Source organism: Helicoverpa armigera, chromosome 20 (genome assembly GCF_030705265.1).
Source record: "Helicoverpa armigera isolate CAAS_96S chromosome 20, ASM3070526v1, whole genome shotgun sequence".
NCBI classification, from domain to species: Eukaryota; Metazoa; Arthropoda; class Insecta; order Lepidoptera; family Noctuidae; genus Helicoverpa; species Helicoverpa armigera.
The window spans coordinates 1555169-1574146 of record NC_087139.1 but is presented as its reverse complement, the minus strand read 5'-3'; the positions used below and the strand labels follow the sequence as shown (position 1 = coordinate 1574146).

Genomic DNA, 18978 nt, shown 5'->3' with positions numbered 1-18978 from the left:
CTGCGGTCTGATCTTGCTCCGGGTCGGTATAAGTCCTGTCGGGCTATGAGAGTGAAGGAATAGAGAGTGCTCCTCCGTCTGCGCAAATGCTTGTGCAATATAATATATCATGTGCAGTTGGCTAATCTTCTCACATGAGAACTAGATAGATAGTCTGATAGGTGGACTAGATAATCGGCTAGTAGGACATCAGATCATCATCATTACTACCATTCATCTTCATACTAATTTATAAGCCCAAACCAACTGTCGGCCGACTAAAAGTTTCCTGTGTGTGGGAGAGAGCTTTTAATGCTATACACGTGTAATAACACGTGTCTCATATGTTTCAGTTCATTTGTTTCCTACATTGTATATTTGTTTAGGGATATCCGTTATATTAAGATTGATTCTCCTACGTGGTGAATGCTAAAGGAAATCTAAATTATAGACTTTTCCTTCTTAATCATTCAAGCCTTCATTGTTTTATCTAAACAAGCATCCGCCCGCGGCTTGGCCCGCGTAGAGTCCTGTTACATCGCGTTTCCAAGAGAATTCTTCAAAAGTCCGGGATAAAAACTATCCTATGTTCTTTCTCAAGGTCAACTCTATATCTGTACCAAATTTTATTAAAATCTGTTTAGTGGTTTAGACGTGAAAGCGTAACAGACAGACAGACAGAGTTACTTTCGCATTTATAATATTATTATTTATTTATTTTATAGTTAATGTACCTACACACACAGAATACAGACAAGAAGAAAAAAATAGATACATAGAACATAGGCACAGCTTATTACATAAGAAATCTCTTCCATATTAGTAGGGATTTACTGAAGATTTATACATCTGTTTATTTTCCACTTTAAAATAATTTCACTATTCGTACCTATTTGCTGGTACTAGATGGTTCTTCAACGCGTCATTTCATCTACTATTCATGTAAACTGGGACGGATCTAAACGTTCTCAGGTTGTAGTGTTAAGGTTTTTAGTGTACCTAAGTATTTTATTTACTTAACAGGATTAGAAATAAAGAACTTTAAGTGGGATACCATTTAAGAACTGTTTAAAGCTTTAAATGGTTAAAGATTTCTTACGTGATTTTAACAGACCTACTTTTTTAATTTAAGTAACTTATTGTGCAACAAAATAGTAGGTAAGGTATTTCAATTTTACGTTAAACAACATTAGGTGGAAATACATAAGCCATTTTGCAATATTAATTTAAAGATAATTTTCTGCGCCCTAACGGGGCGATGTATGTAGTTATAAAGAAGTCTATAACCGTCTAAATTATACAATAAGTACCTGAATAGATAAATAAACTATCCCTCAACTTATATACCTATAAAAATAATTAAAAACTTACCATTTTTAGCCGCCATTGCCATAAGCGTGGCGCCCAAAGCCGCCGCAGTGACCAGCGCCCGACACAAAGCCGGCAGCATGGTGGCTATCACATCAGCTCATCACATCACATCACACACCATCACGGTTCACTATCAACAACTTGGTAGAACTTTACGAGTCGATCGGGTGAACATCTGAAACAAAAGAGATAAGGTTAAGTATGGTGGCATCACATCATCACATCACATCACACACCATCACGGTTCACTATGAACATCAACAACTGGGTAGAACTTTACGAGTCGATCGAGTGAACATCTGAAACAAAACGGATAAGGTTGTTGGTCTGTTGTGGGTTTAAATGTTGGGGCCAATATTTGGTTTTAAACAAAAGAACGTTATATTAATTCACGTCGTACGCGAGTAATATTTCTCTCCAGGAGATCAACTCTTTATACAGATGTATACAAAAGTTAAGATGACAGAGACAGATGTATCAAAAGAATAGATTTTTTATGTTTTCAGTACAAGACTTACAATCTATATAGTATTTATTTACTTTATTAACGCAACGAGTTGTAGGCTTAAATGAGCACCTGAAAAATGACACATAATTCTCAAAATTGCTGCAAACTTCAACCTAACACTTCTAATCCAAAAATGGAACACGCATCAATGTTAGAAGTTCATACCTTTGTACCAGATTCTGAACTAATTTGCTGAAACGAAACGCTTCAATCTGGTCAAACGTTGGCACAAATGTTGGCATCGGCTTCAGAAGCTGGCCTCACAAAGTGTTACAAATACAACTAATGCTTTGCTAAATTGAACTTTAATGCTTGGAACATAAGGTTCAATAAAGCACTTCACACTCTCAGCGTAAGATTAATAAAATGATTTGTAGTGGAAACTAGCTACCAATTAGTTTTTTATCTAGCCTGTTTGTTAGTCCGGATAAAACATCAACAACATCCTTATTAGTTCTTGCTAATATTAAAATGCGAAACTTAATCTTTTACTCAGTCTTTTGCATTAAAAAATACCCAGATTTTTCATTCGTATTAGTAATTTTTAGCCTGGGCTAATGTTAATAAAATTCGTATCAGTAGAATTTGAAATCTGGGAAGACAGAATATTTTGGGATGCATAAAGTTGTTTTCGTGATTTAACATTTTCAAGTAGCTCACAGGCGTCTAAAATCCTGTAAAATGTAAAAATGCAGTATTAGATTCACTACAATATCCAGAATAGTTACTACTTCAGTCCACACTGCAACATACCAGACCAGACAGCGTCTTTACATTTTTGTTTTCACAACCTTCCTAGACATTATCTATCTTACTCAGCTCACCGATAACAGACAGACACGATGTCACATTGATACACATGTGTACTACATACATACATATGTATAAACATAATACATACATTTATGTACATTAAAACACGTGCCTTGTCAAGTTCACGCGTTCCGACCGTTTTAATTAAAACTCCACATGACAACACATACAAATTATTATGTATAGTGTATTCAATAGCAATTAGGTATATAAGTATGTAGATAAACTTTGTATTACATTTATTGTGGTAATTAATCATAATTGTACTTATATTATAAAGCTGAAAAGTTTGTGTATTGAAAAAATCTTTCTGTTATATAGCCGATTTATCCGGGAAGGTTTTAGACTACTTTTTATAGAGGAAAAACTCCAGAACGAAACATAAGTGGTTTTAGTCAAAAGTGAAACGATGCTGCTTTAACTACGGCGAATGTGATCATTATATGATAACTATCCGCTATGTCCGCTATTGTTATACACTAGGTGATAATCCTACTTAAACCGGCTAGGCTAGATGATGACATACCAAAGCCATCTACGATTTTCCGTTACCCAACTTTTTATTCATCTGACAATTAGGTACATAAAGGGCTTTTTCCGACCTTCTCTAAACTATAGCCGTCGCATCACAAAAACTGTTAAATGCCTGTTGAACACTTGTCTAAAAAAATTCAAATTATGACGTTGAAATAAGGTCCATTTTGCTGCCACACTTTTTTTAGACAAGTGGTCAGCAGATGTTTACGTTTTTGTAGTAAAGCTGTAACCGTCAGCAGATTAATTCAACCAGTAAGCGTCATTTTAATTAACAGCCATCAACTAATAAATAATTAACTTCAACAAACTGTGATTAATAAATAACTAACGCCGGCTCATTCATCTGGACTTTGACACCCAATAGCGAATTTGTCAGCCATATAATAATTGCAAATTAGTCACGGTTTCAATTAGTATTGCTTTCCAATGTATTTTGACATGGAGAATATATGAATGGAGAGTGCAGTGATTAAAAAGTTCCAAAATTCCAGTATTTAGTCATCAGTGTCTATACCTTACGACTTACGACCTGCATAGTACCTAAGGAACAGGACACACTAAACACAATAGAAAATCTGTTAATGGAAATTTTAAGAGATTTTATCATGAAGAGTAAGAGGCACGAACCAACCATAATCCAAAAAGACATTGTTATATTTATTCAGCACGTACTGTCCCACTGCTGGGGAAAAGCCCCGGGGGGGGCTTTTCCCCAGCGGGCTTTTCCCCAAACGGAAGGCTATGGGGGGGGGGGGCCCCCCATAGCCTTCCGTTTATCTCTATCGTTCGCTTTTTGTAACCAGTCTACGAGGAAGCTGTCCACGTATTTTCTCTAGCGTTTCCTTGATCTTCCTCTCCACCATGTTCATTTGATTCTTAACTTCATGACTACTACCGGTCTTGGAATCTTACTATAAACCAATAAAATACGTTACTCCATACTTTACATGCTCCATGCCCAAACTGTCACCACTTGCAAATAATTAAATAATAAATTAGGGTTATCATTGAAACCAGTAATGTGTAGAAATGATCGCGAACATCTGCTATCGAAAATAGGCTTACATAGATTGCCCACATTAATTATTATGAAGGCCATTAATTTGATGGTAAATACGATTTGTGAGCGTTTATGATGTTATTAGCGTCCAGATAGGTATTGGTCGCGGTTATTAATTATTTTAACGAGTTTTCACTATAATTTTTGACAGTTCAAATGTCATTTTATGTGATGTGCCTACTTTTTGACAATATTTGTGGGTATATCTTGCTATTCTATTATGATCATGGTTAAAGTACTGGACGTTAGAATAAAACTATCCAAGTTTAAGAACACACATCTACATATATCATGCCCCTATTCGCTAGAAATGGGATATCTCTATCGAATCTCTCTGTTTCACAGCACTATCAGAAATCAATATCGTGGTGAATTTTGGCGTTTCCAATGACTGAAATATTTTACGTTTCCGAAAACTCGAAACTCAAACTCGCAAAACCGAGTGCACTCCTTTTTTAAAGCCAACCACTTATAACTATTCTGATGTTACGCGAGTCTAAGGGTGATGATAATTCCTTTGCCTACCATATCATCATCCTCCGAGCCTTTTTCCCAACTGTCTTGGGGTCGGCTTCCAGTCTAATCGGATGTAGCTTAGAACCAGTGATTTATAAGGAGCGACTGCCCCATCTGACCTCCTCAACCCAGTCGCCCGGACAACCCAATAACCCTCGGTTAGACTGGTGTCAGACTTACTGGCTTCCGACTACCCGTAACGACTGCCAAGGATGTTCAATGACAGCTGGGACCTACAGTTTAAGGTGCCATCCGAAACACAGTCGAAACCATATACAGTGACTAAAACCCATGACAAAACACCATCAAAATACCTGGAATCTCGTAATAACAGAACTAGAGCCCCTATTTCAGTCTAGACTGAATATAAACTAGACTGGTAGACTGTATTTCGGTTTAAGGGGTATTTGGTGTCGATGTAATTACAGCCACATGAGATATTTCGGCTTTATCTTTAGGCTGGCAACACAATTTGGTAGACGAAATTACTTTTGGATTATCCCCAGTTCTTGCTAATATTGTTTATGCGAAAATATTTTTTGTGTCTATTTTGTTTTGGTTTTATATAAGGGCGTCAACTTAATGTCTGATAAGGTATGTAGATACATCATCTCCCGAGCCTTTTCCAAACCATATTGGGGTTGACTTCCAGTCTAACCACCTGCAGCTGAGAACCAGTGTTTTACCTTTGCCTATCTGACCTCCACGACCCAGTTACCCATACAACCTGATACTCTCTTGCTGAGTATGTATTAAGTAGGTATACGTCATTAATATAATGATCTAACCAAAACAGCCTATTCGTTCAAATCAAAATCTATGCCTACCAGCAGCCCCCGTTTCACGAGCCCCCGAGGCTAGAATTGAAAGCTAACTAACAAAGAGATACGTACGAAGCCACGTCCAGGCCTATCCAGCCCCCTTCCTAATTAATGGTGAATACACAATACAAAATTTATTTGCCAACTTGACACGCGGCAAAAGCAAACACAATGAGGCTTGTCGACGTCATGGCCGAAAATTCGGATTTCAATTTTCGAACGTATCAGGGTTACCAGATGGGAAATTTCATTGTTGTTTTGGTAGTTTTTTGGGAATCAGATGAATATGATGACATATTTATATATAATATATGTTTATTTAATTTGAAAATATTCAGACTAAAGTGGCTGTATTTTACACGCAATAAGATTACGCTGCTTCACATATGTGCATAGAAACTTTAATATTTTTTTCAATAGAGTTCATTCTATTTCTCACCAGAATAAATTGGTTCAACATTTTTATAATCATATATTTTTGTAATCTGTAATTTTTCGCTAATAAATTTTTTTTTTTTTTTTTTAATCATGTCTGAAAAGGCAGATATACCTTATTTTCGGTAGTCATAATATTAAAATAAGGTAGGCATAAAGGATTAAATATGACTTGTCAAGAATTCAAGAATTTACATACCAACGCGCACTAATGGCATGCCTTGCGTGGAGAAAATATTTGCTTTCTCATAGTAAATTCAAGTTTTATTGACTTGCCTACCTAGTAACGCCTACGTGCGTTAGAATGCTATTTCTCAAAGTTTTTTAATTTTAATATTTTTTAAGCAAGAGGTAAAAATTACCAAGATAGACAAGTATAGTTATCGGCACGAATATTGAGCTCTGACCTTCACCTGCGCAGAAGTACCTAATTTATTGGGTCCCTTTTGTGCTATGAAGTGATTCGCGGGGGCGGGCAAAAGTGGTGATTGGCCCGCAGTGCATCGCGTCATAGCCGTCACTCGGGATTGGTTCTTTGCTAATAAATCACTTCTGCGCAGATGTAGGTCAGAGCTCAAGATTCGTGCCGATAACTATAGAAATATCAAAAGCTTTTATTTGCAAAATGACTTCACTGGAAACAATACCCTTCATACTTTTACATACCTTGCTCCTGCCAGTACACCATTATGATATCAACGCATCTTTAATATTCAAAATTCCGCTGCTATTAAAAGCTTCGCAGCATTTTCCACCGTATATCGGTTTAATCTCGTTACGATATTGATTGCCCAATGATAGACTACCCGCTTATGAGCGCGGAAAATACTGATTTCGTCTCCATACTTCCGAACCGTGTGACCGTTAATTTTAACAAGTGGCAACCCTACGTACGTGCAATGTTCGCCGCGTCAAATGAAATGCGGTTCGTGCTAGAATTCCAATTTCGAAATTTGAACCTCGAATTGTAGGTGCTCCGCTATTGGCCGCTGCTAATTTATTTTGCGTATGATATTCTATATTCAAATCTTACTTTTTTTTGAAGGTCCGAATGTAAATGTTTCGGCCAGCATGAAATTGTTGACTCGCTATAGTACGAATGTGGCTATGATAACAAGATTTCTGTGGTTTATATTGGAAGCAAAAGAAACTGATTTCATGTAATACTTAGCTTTGACCAAAAATAATATTCTTGAACACGTAAATAAAAGATATATTAATCTTACAAAATATACTCTTCAAAAATCATTCACGCGTGAATGCATCGAAATATACTTTCATTATACACTCACAAATTCATTCTCTTTCCATCATAAAAATATTTCAAAATACATACAAAAAAAAGTCTACACACGTGAAAAGATAAAATAAAACCTTTTCCGCAATAAATACAGATGAAAAGATACTTTTTTTATTCTGCCTTGTGCAAATATGTGTGTGAATATTTCAAACTGTTCACATAGTCGATTCTATTCCTTTTTCAATTCCCATGTGTGCACGGAAATGAAAGAAAAATAGTACGTAGGTTTAATATCGTTATGTGGTGCGGTACAAAATGGGCCACTACACTTTTTGGGCTGTTAGACGACTATTTGTTAGAGTAGAATCCGATTACTTGGAGGTCCTGATGGACGAGAAATGACTGGTGAATGGTGTATTGGGATGGGGTATTGTATAAATGTTGAGCATAGGTGTCCAATGAGCACAAGGAATAATTTACTACATCTCTCTCTTTAAAGTAGGGCGATACAAAACAAAACACTTTTTGGCAGTCGGGTAGTAAAAGTATAATGTCTTAATATTTTCTTGAGCATCATTGAAAATTGGAATTAAACTCGAAGCGACCGTAATCCATCCAAAACCCAGTCACTAAGCCGGTGTCCTGCTGTGGTTGCAGCGTGAGGGAGTGTCAGACTCTTACTGACTAAACCCCACCATGTTCCTTCTTAAGCCCTTTATATACCAGGGCCACGGTAACTCTTTCGAACAATCCTGTAGCCCCAGCAGGCTACAACCCCCAAGGCCTAAAACGTAACATTAATAAAATCCAAAACCAAAAAACCGGCCAAGTGCGAGTCGGACTCGTGCACGAAGGGTTCCATAAATTACAGTTAAATCAACCTATCTCAAAAACTATAAGAGATACTTTGATCAAACCAAAAATCGTTGAAAGAGTTAATTAGCATGCATCACCTCTATTTTTTTTAGAATTTTATACCCCGTAGTTATAAAAATAGAGGGGGGGGACATACTTTTTACGACTTTGAGAGCTGATATCTCAAAAACCGTTCACTTTAAGAAAAATGTTTTTTAGAAAACTTTATATCATTTTAAAAGACCTTTCCATTGATACTCCACACGGGTATGTACATCGAAAAAAAAAATTTCATCCCTCAGTTACATGTATGGGGGGCCCCACCCCCAATTCTTTTTTTTACTATTTAGTGTCATATTTTTGTAGCGGTTCATACAACACATATTCCCATCAAATTTCATCACTGTAGTACTTATAGTTTCCGAGTAAATCGGCTGTGACAGACGGACAGACGGACAGACGGACAGACGGACATGACGAAACTATAAGGGTTCCGTTTTTGCCATTTTGGCTACGGAACCCTAATAAAACAAAACGATATCACAAAACTTAACACAGAAACCGAGCGATTTTGTACTGAAGCAAATTAAATTAAAATTTCTACACCATTACACGTTAAAGTTGGGTAAGAATTGGGGTAACATTTGAGCTTAATCTAGTCTTGCACGAATATTAGAAACTGTAGTACATGTTCTGTGAGGTCAATGAACTGTGGAGTGTGTAGAAATAGGGTTATTTTAAAATGTTAAATTCTTTAGAATCTTAAATGTATAAAGGATTTTTTAATAAGTCTATTGTTATAATTCTTTGTTATCTAGGCCTATCATCATCATCTCCCGAGCCTTTTTCCTTACCTAGGCCTATGATGGCCATGCTTCTATATACATTTTACAACTCCATTATAACGTTTAGTTTATTCACAAATAGGTAGCCAAATTTAAGCTTTCTATGCATACAAATGTAAAAATATGAAAATAACTTAACATCTTCACCGAAATCCAAAAGTCAATAAATATTAATAACGACAATAACTGTGACTTAACAGAACCATAATGGAACGAACAATGGTAATTATTTTGTACTGTCTTCTGCCAAGGGTATTGCTCGCCTCCCGTAGGAACTGTTCCATACACCTGAACAAAAGATAACCTATAACCTTCGTCGATAAAAAGGCTATCTGACATTGAAAAAAATCAAGTTTCTAAAGTTCCTGAGATTAGCAAATGTAAACAAGCTACAAACAGGACGTGTATGTATAAAATTTTGAAACAGATGAATAACGTTTTAGTGTCATAATTTCAATATAACCTTTAAGAACGTGGAGAGACTCTGATTATTCCTCACACGAACCAACCGGAAAATCCTTTGCGAGAATCATCCAAAATCTATACATTATTATTATGCTAATTACGGGCTAAATCCATACATCATATAATTTCTATCTCTATCTCCCAATCCAAAAGGAAACAACACAACAAAAGACCAAAGACCAATCACCAGAACCGACAAACTCCACTACGAAATTTTACCTACAAAACAAAACACAATAGGTATTTGTTTAACATCGGAACTTCCTCGTTTTAATGGGGTGTCATAACTACTGAAATGCTTTAATGAATCATCCTAAAGGTCGGCATTTATAGGCTACTAAATTATGGACGTCGTTAGGCTATAACTCAAGGGGTAGATAGGCTAGTTTGGAACCTCTATAGGTTAATTGCTCTGTGTGGACGGTACAGTGAAAAATTGGTGAGGTCCGGTTTTTATGGTTTATCCGTTTTCGGTTTTGAAAGGGTGTATTGTTTTTGGGTGTGTATTGGTGTTTATGTTTAGTAAATTGAGTGGTCCATTTAATTGATTTCCCATACTAATACATAATTAAATTGTTCGCAGCCGGTTTTCCATCAATATTTTTTTTTTTAATTTCAATTAATGAGAATCGGTACATTTATTTGAACATGTGCATAAAAGAAATGAAAATCTTGAAAAAACCGAGCAAGAAATAAATTCTTAAAACACCCTTCATGAATTTATCATAGCATATTATTACAAAATCACATATAGAAAAAACCCATAAAAGCTCAATTATCAAAAACCCACAAACAACAAAAGACAGTCACGTTAAAAGAAAACATAATAAAGTAGCATTAAATATTAACATCACCCCATTATTTCACAATTCGCATCAATGTTCAGTGAATGTCAAAAATGTTAATATTACGCTCCCTACTGAAATATGTTTTATATGTATTAAAAACTTGTTCCGCGAACGCTTGGGTGAACGAATCGAAATGTAATGGTGGAGCCATGAGAACAGCGAGTGGAATAGTCGCTTCCGCTTATGCAGATTGACTTAACCCAGCCGGCCCACACTGGAGCCGATGATAGGATTTTTATCAAATACAGGTATTTTTATACGTCACGAAGATTTTATCAAAAACATCGTGGAAGGGAAGGTCGAAGGAAAGAGAGGAAGGAGTCGTCCAAGATATAGCTACATCAAGCAAATTAAAGAAAAGATGAAGGTTGTGACGTATAAGGAAGTTCAGGAGTTGGCGCTAGATTGGCGTAAATGGAAGGAGCTGCACCGACAACAGCTGGGCTCGTAAATTAATGATGATGAGGTATTTTTTAATCGTGAATCGATAAAAAGTCTGCAGTATTAAACCCTTCAAAGTCTATGAGAACAAGAAAGTATAGTCCTGGACTGCAATACTGAATAGATGTGAGAGTCACCCCGGGGTCACGGTCTGTAAACTGTTAGCCGTGGGTTGTTCGTCCGTCTGCAAAGCGATCCCCCGTATCCAGCAGTTGGAAGTTTCGATAAATACGATCTCGATAACTTTTGAACCACAGTGACCTTTAACAAACTCAATGGATCAGTCGACTAGAAAAAACGGCTCCAAAGATTCAAATAACGGAAAAGTTTTAACAAAAAAGTACTGTATTTTTAATCAAAATGTTATTTTGCCTTTTAACAGAATTTCATTAACCCACCAATTTTTTATTAATTTTCAGCTATTTGGTTCACAAAATCAAATATTTATGCTTCATCAAATATTAATATCAAAATAGAGATTATGAATTACGATGGAAATTAAACTTTACGCGTTTGGTATTAAGGTTTAATATAAATCAAGTTGTTACATATCCCTCTGTAAATAACAAAGCTACGTGCCTAAATACAGTTATGATTAATCTGATTTATGTTTGGGAACGTGAACCGATGTGTTTACTACATATAAATATAAATAGGTATATGTATGTATATTAGTTACGTATGTATATGTACGTACTATTAGTTTCTAATGGTATTGAAATGGGCACTAATGGCGTGGTGTACGCATATTGCGTTACGATCTTCGATTATATATTCTCAGATGGTTTAGGTATTGAGAAAACTGGGTCTGAATATGAATTAGTATAACATGTGCCTGGTTTTTTCCTAACTATGTCGGGGTCAGCTTCCAATCTAGCGACTGTCTAGCTGGCATCTACCTATGTATGTATCAGACACTAGACTGTATGATAAAATTGGCGGTTGTAAATTAGTTATTAACTCAGAGGTATAAGTTGTATAGAATGAGATGCTTTTTTTATGTTGTTAATTCCGCTCCGCTACGTCACCCGCTTCTCGCATATTTCATGGCCCTCGTCTCATGTGACAAATGCATGCACTATTCCAATATATTTCGCGTTTCGCCATAGAAAAGAGTTTTCTACTTCCCCGATGTATTTATTCAATATTGAATTTGAAATTTAACTGTTTTTTTTGTGTGTTTACAAGAAAAGTTCGTGAAACTACGTGCTCCCATCTGTGAAAATGAAAATATTTTTGTAAATTCAATTTTCTTCTTTTAGTAATAAAATGTGAAATATTACGTGAAACGTGATGCAATGTTTGGAAAAAAATGCGTAGGTAAATATACGTTCAAATGTTCACTCGTGCATATCTACAGGGTTAAGTTGTAGTAGTTACCATGTATCGAGTATTATAAAAATAATAATTTAAAGGTTAAAAGCTATCCAGTTTATTAAAAAACCTGGATTTTTAAAAATGAAAAAAAAAAACTTAAAAAAAAGGCTTTAATACTAGACCTAAACCATTGTTCCAAACAAAGTTAATGGTCTAAACGTAGCACTAAAGCAGATTTTTTTTAAAGACCTACGAAAAAATCGCACGGATTATGGTTCAGAATCTCAATCAAAGCTTTAAAATTCTATATCCACAAAACAAATGATTCGTTTAGCTGTTAAACGACATGTTCGTAATGTAATTACGTGTGTTAAAACATAAATAAATATGTCCTCCATTGTCCAAATGTCAACGCAATTGGCTTTGTTGAACATTAAATAAACACGCATAGATAATTCGCTGACAAGGAGGATTTAAGCTGTCTAGTCTATGGTTTTGTATGGGTTATGAGGTTCATTGTAGCGTTGAAATAATTGTTTATTTCTTCAGTGGATAACTTGTTAGTATTTTTCTTAAAAATTGCATTTGTAACTGAAATCTGGTCTTATGCTTGAGCGATAGTTACTTATTGTAGTGTTTTGGAAAAAAGAACATGTATTTCTCTCAATAGAGTAGAGAAAAGATAGCTTAGATTTATCATGGTCAGAATTAAGATTTCAACCTCTTTGAATGGTCAATATATCTTCACCTCACTTAGCTCTCACAAATACCTATTACGATCTTAACTGTAACCCCTTTGTTTCCTCTCCCTTATTACCTATTACCTACCAATAACAAAAACAAGTTACGACCACAACAAAAACAAGCGATAGATCATACCGAGCAACACTAACTAATTAACAACTGGAACAAGTTCCGCAGAAAAAATATATTTAGCTACAAGATAAGTGAAGCTTATTCCTGCAAATTGTAAGAGATCTGACAGATGTAGGCCATGACCACTGTGGAGAGAGAAGCAGAAAGTCCATTACAACGTTATTTAATAACTTCTCTGTCCCTTGAGTCATATGTGATACAGACCGATTGTTTAATTATTTTGTCATCATAGTGGACAGTGAAGTGGTTAATATGCTGGGCAGATATTGCAGGTAAGGCTTCATGCACTGGAACAGCCTTTTAAGTGTGCGGAGAAAATAATTATAACAGTACCTTAGTCATGATAAAGGTGCACTTTTCTCAATCACGAGTGAAATGTAAATAAAAAAACTTGTGTTGCTAGCTAAAAGGATGTCATTATTATTAAAGAATCGTGACAATTTCTCAGAAATAGTGCAAGAATACTTTGTGTAATCACCTAAGTAAGTAGAAAAATTATGTCACGGCCTGAAGGCTACGGAAAACGTCGTAAAAAGATTTTGATTTGAAATGTGGGTATATTTCGTTAATATGTTTTAGAAAAAGAGCACAATTATCAATGCTCATTTTCTATATATCTGAGAAGAGACCATATTTTTGTTGAGGACCCTGTACTCCTAGAATATTCTATAGACTTATCCTTCTGCATCCAGTTTTCTTATACCAAAACTAGGGGAGAGTAGGCCAAGGGCTGTCACACTTCCGCTGTGTCATTGCTAGAAATAGTTTGCTAAACTTATACTGGTGTAAGTGGATAAGAGTAATTAGGCGTGACAAGTAATCCTGTACTGTTCTGATGGAGTTCCTTTGGTGAAGCAAAGATTAGGGGCGTGGTTTCTTTGATCTTGACTGTGGTTGGAGTATAAAGACTTTGCTGGGGATATACAAAAGGATAAATAGAAGTATGAAACCTTAAATAATAACAAAAAGTGACGTCAATGAAATGACGAAAGCATGAAGGAAACAATATTTTATACTAGCTTCCGCCAGCGGCTTCGCCCGCGTGGTGTGTTGATAAAAAGTAGCCTATGTGTTAATCCAAGGTATCACCTATCTGCACACCAAATTTTAATCAAATCGGTTCAGCCGTTTTTGCGTGATTGAATAACAAACATACATCCATACATTCTCACAAACTTTCACATTTATAATATAAGTAGGATATAAGTAGGACATATACATATTAAGTTTGGCCTTAAATAACAATATGATAATCAGCACGTTCTTTTATTTACCGACGTTCGTATTAACCAGGCTTGATAACAATAATTATACACAAAAAAATAATTACCATCATAAATCATTTTCTATCACATTTGACCCCTCCTATACGTATTCCAACAAAAAATATTACCATTCATTTCTAAGAAATCGTTGGACGAAACAAGCTATTTTTCTACACCGAAAAATTAATAACAAAAGTGCGCTAACCCCTAAGCAATAAGGTTCAAATTGGCGTGTAATCAGTTGAAAATCGTCACCATCTGCAAAATGGTTGGAAATGTTCAGAAATTGTACGCTTTCGGTTCGTTAGTCAAGAATATTGGTTCATTGCTGGTAAGGCGAGATTCATTACTCGGCGTTTCGGATCGCTGGGGGCATTAAGTGTTTACTTGTTACTGGAATATCGTGTGGAAGAATAGTTGCTGTGGGTAATCAGGGCTCGGCTATGTGGACGGCTTTTGTGAGGGGTGCTTTGGTTCTGTAGAAGTGGTCTTCTATAAAATACCACAAATACCTACATTCTCTTTTTCTGGCGATCGGTCGATAGCCAAAAATGTGGCCATAAAGGGACATGGAACCTTAAAGAGGTTTCACTGTTCATTAATACAACATGCAGCACTCATACACTAACTCTCGAAAGATACCTACATCTTTCTTTAACTGAATGTGATTGCGGAGAGCGAGCCTGCCGGCAGGCATAAGTAACAATCATACCATACCGTTTACAGTGACGGCATGATTATCTGTCTTTCTCAAAAATCACTAATTGTCACTATCTTTACACATACTTAGAAGTTCCAAATAAAATCTAATCAATTTACAAAACAAAAGTCCTTTACAACCACAAAAGGACGTCCACACACCTTTTAAAATCTCCAACTCGATACACGTACCGCAAGTTTCAAGCAATCCGATTAAAAATATTTAATCAGACTGTGTGTCACTACTCGGACAGTGAAATTTAATTACCTCAGTGTCGGCAACAAACTAAAAACATCGAGAACTTTCCGATTTTGTTAACTGCTACATGTCCCGTACTGTAGTACTGTTGGTTTGTCTGTACCTACTTCTGTTTGGGCAAAAATTTTTTTTTTGCAAATTGTATGTGTTAGGTTTGCAAAAATTGGTGTCCGATTTTTTGTTGGTCAAAAAGTTGGTTACCGATTTTTGTCATGTTTGGTTTGATGATAACGAAACCTATTTTATTCTCTTTTTTTTTGCAAAATGGATCAGCAGGACGAACCGACTAATAAAGATACACGACAAGTTATTGAATAAAAATAACTAATCTCTTGGTAAAAGGTTGATTTTAGATATTGAAATAAACTATTCATATCACAATACACAACCCTATTCATTAATCCAGCGCATTTAATCCTCACAATAAAGCTATATTAAATCCCAACTCAATAACAATTCAAACAAAAACTGGAGCAATCACAGACCCACTCCAATTTCTTTGTCTTAGACACAGAATTATTTATCTCTCTATCAATTATTAATTGAAACACAATACTGCACTCGATGGCTAAGGTCCGATGTTATATAGAATTCAATTAAGGGCCAAATTGCCATCAAACATTTATCCTATTCAATAGGATATCAGTAGAATCGTTTAAGCCGAATCTAGATCGCCTTATAATCCTATTGTCAATGGATAAGCGTGACCTATGGGTATTTAGGCCAAGTAAATACGTAATACTGGCCTTTGTAAATTATGTTCGATTCTTGAATTATTGAGAGGCCGTTTAAGATTAAGAACAAATAAATGGAAGGAGGTTTGATTGCCAATATAAAGGGTCTCGTGTTTATTATGTCTATAGAATAAAACAGGATCAGATCAAAGTTTTTATCCAAGTTCAAGAAATAGTAAAATGCTTAATGCATATCCATGTTTACATAATTTATTTTCATGAAAATTAGCAGCATTTAAGCATATTTATTTTCACGAAAATTAAGCATATTATTATGACAAATAGTCGCCACCAGACCACAACTTATGAGGCAGACAAAGCTATACAAAAGACATAGCATCCTCGCCCTCAGTTTCAATGATGGCTTTAACGCTTTACATTACAGCCCCTAGGGTCCTTTGGGAAAGCACGAAGCAACGTATTTTGTGTGCATTGTCTACTATAAATGCATACAAAATTGGGTAGCCGCGGCAACCGCAGCGCTTTAAAGCGAACTACGTAATATGAATATCCAGAGAAATCTGATAATTGCGTTTGAAAATAGAGTGAAAGGGTTTTGCGAAATCATATTTGGAATTTGGAATAAAGAAAAAATAATACGTTTTGTTTTCTAAAGATAGTCTTTTGTTTAGGTTATAATTTTGAATATAGAACTGCTAACTCATCAACCGGGTGGTTGCTGTATTCATACAAAGGACAATGGGCACTTTGTATGGGATTTGGTACCCGCTCCAACAGTAACGTATGATATATCATTAGAAAGGTATTTACGTGAAGAATAATAAAAACTATGGGGCTTGCCTTAATTAGCTGTCCGATCCGAGTAACGATAAAAATTAAATCGACCTAAAAACAAGTATGTCATCCATATATGCAAATTCATTAAGAGGCATATGTCGTCAGTGTAATAATTTTAAACTCGGTTAACGGACATCTTACATTGTTTGAGATACACTCTATTATAATCTAATGGTTGTAATAGTCTATGGATTCATAGTGCGGAAACACAATCGTCATCTGATTTGACAAAAGATCAAAACATTTCTATTCATCTTTTTTAAAGAAGAAAATCATCATTATCTCAGCACCTCTTGAGGAGCAAGATTGAGTCGTATTATGTACTACGTAAACATCGTCTCCTGACTTGTCAACTTTAATTGATTGTAAATACTGAAAGACTTTCATCAAAAACATAAGCTAGTTCTGCGTGAACTGCAAAGGTTTGAACAGTCCTTTTTTTAAGCAGTGGGCAGGCAAAAGTTCTAAGAAGGCCAAATTCCTGATTTTTTGTTACTTTACCAGTTTTTGTTCAATACAGTTGGATTTAAGAACTACATCTACGTTGATGATTTATGAACATTACACATTCTATTAGTCGATGTCACGCGAAATGGACAAGGATTTGGAACTAGTCGTCATAGTAAACATTTTTAGCCTTGTCAAGACCTACGTAATGGTACTAGAATGAACACTGTTGGACAGGGTACCAAAACGCCCATCGTCCTTTTATTCTAATTTCAATCTATGTCCGATATTCGAAAAAAAACAGTTTTTATGAATTCTAACTCAATGGTGGTAAGTAATATTCAACATTTTTAGGTCTAGATAAGCGTTCTACAACAAAATGAAAATATAGACAAAAACACTCTATTTTTCACGAAAAAAAGGGAATCCACTTCTCCGAATACATGTAACGAACAATACAATACCTCGCCGCGATTCTCAATTTATTCCCGAAATCTGATACGCAAATTGGGTTACGAAATTTCACTAACAAATTCAATCAAGTCGAACAATAGTCAATTTTACGGGGACCTAAAATGATGTAGGCATTACCAAAACCTCAGTACTGGATACATTAACTAATCAAAATAAATGGTCTGTGGTCCAACCACCTTAATTTGCATCGGTACCAAATAACGATACCGGGAAATACCGGGAATTACCGGTATCGGAAATTGGGTTGCCATTGGCGCGAATGGCAATACCATCATATATGGCTGCGTTTGGAAATTGTTTTTTTGATGGCAACATTGCGAATTATTTCTGGATAATATAAAATAGTGTGAAAGTAGGATGGGATGTTTGGATGTTTATATAAATAAATAAAATATCGCGACACCTTCACACACGGTGGGTTAGCCCCATGGTAAGTTATTTATAAGCTTGTGTTATGGGTGCTAACAAAACTGATAAACACCATTTACTTTACATAAAAATATACTTATAAATACATATAATGACATTAAATGTTTGTTCTTCAATAACGCCTCAAAAGGTAAAGGAATATTAATAAATCTTTGCCGTGATATACTTAGCTCATACATCGAAATAAAACATAGGTTACTTTTTAGCCGGGTGCGAGAAGTAGTTCTTCTCAACGTGGACAAACCTGTCAGTGGGAGCTAATATGGCATACACGTGTTGTAGATAAAAGCATGCGGAAACATATTTTTCCCTTCAATATTATTTTTCTATCAAAACACGGATAGAATTTCAAGGCTTTCACTTTAGAAATAACAAAAATATATCCTAGTTACAGTTTGAGTAAACAGAAGCCAGAAAAGTCTGACGAATGATTGGTAAACAGTGCTTTTGATAATAATATCAACAACAGAATCTACGGAAAGTGAATATCTAAATAAGTCAACAAATAAATAACATCTATATGCGTACAAATAATTACTATTTTATGGTTTGCATAATATCAGCATAAGTAATGCATATTATAAAAGAAAGTCTTACACAGCGTCTGTCTGTCTGTCGGTCCACAATATATGTAGATTTTAAACCCACATGTCACCAGATAAACATACAGGAAAATGGTTCGGGCCATACATTTCCAAAGCACAGCCAAGACGGACCAGTAGTACACAATATCATCTGCAAGAACCAGCTCCATACACAAAATATATAAAACAGATCACCAGTTAATTATAAACAGCAATAAAACTCGCTTGACATATCACAAAAACTCCCTCCCCACTCGGATCAGAGAGGATATAAATTAAACTGCAGTCCACTATAGCCGTCACACGTGCCATTCGCAATTCCCCTCTCAAATTGAAAGCACTGAAGAAACGAATACAAAGTG

The 18978-nt window shown here is 35.5% G+C and overlaps 1 protein-coding gene across 1 annotated transcript in view; it reads right to left on the bottom strand.

Moving 5' to 3' along the window:
* LOC110382677 (hemicentin-2) overlaps positions 1 to 18978 on the bottom strand; it is a 317734-nt gene that overhangs the window by 212425 nt on the left and 86331 nt on the right. The window contains exon 2 of the mRNA XM_064039711.1: positions 1351 to 1525. Coding sequence (XP_063895781.1) covers positions 1351 to 1429 — 79 coding nt within the window. The 5' untranslated portion in view covers positions 1430 to 1525. The remainder of the gene's footprint in view (positions 1 to 1350; positions 1526 to 18978) is intronic.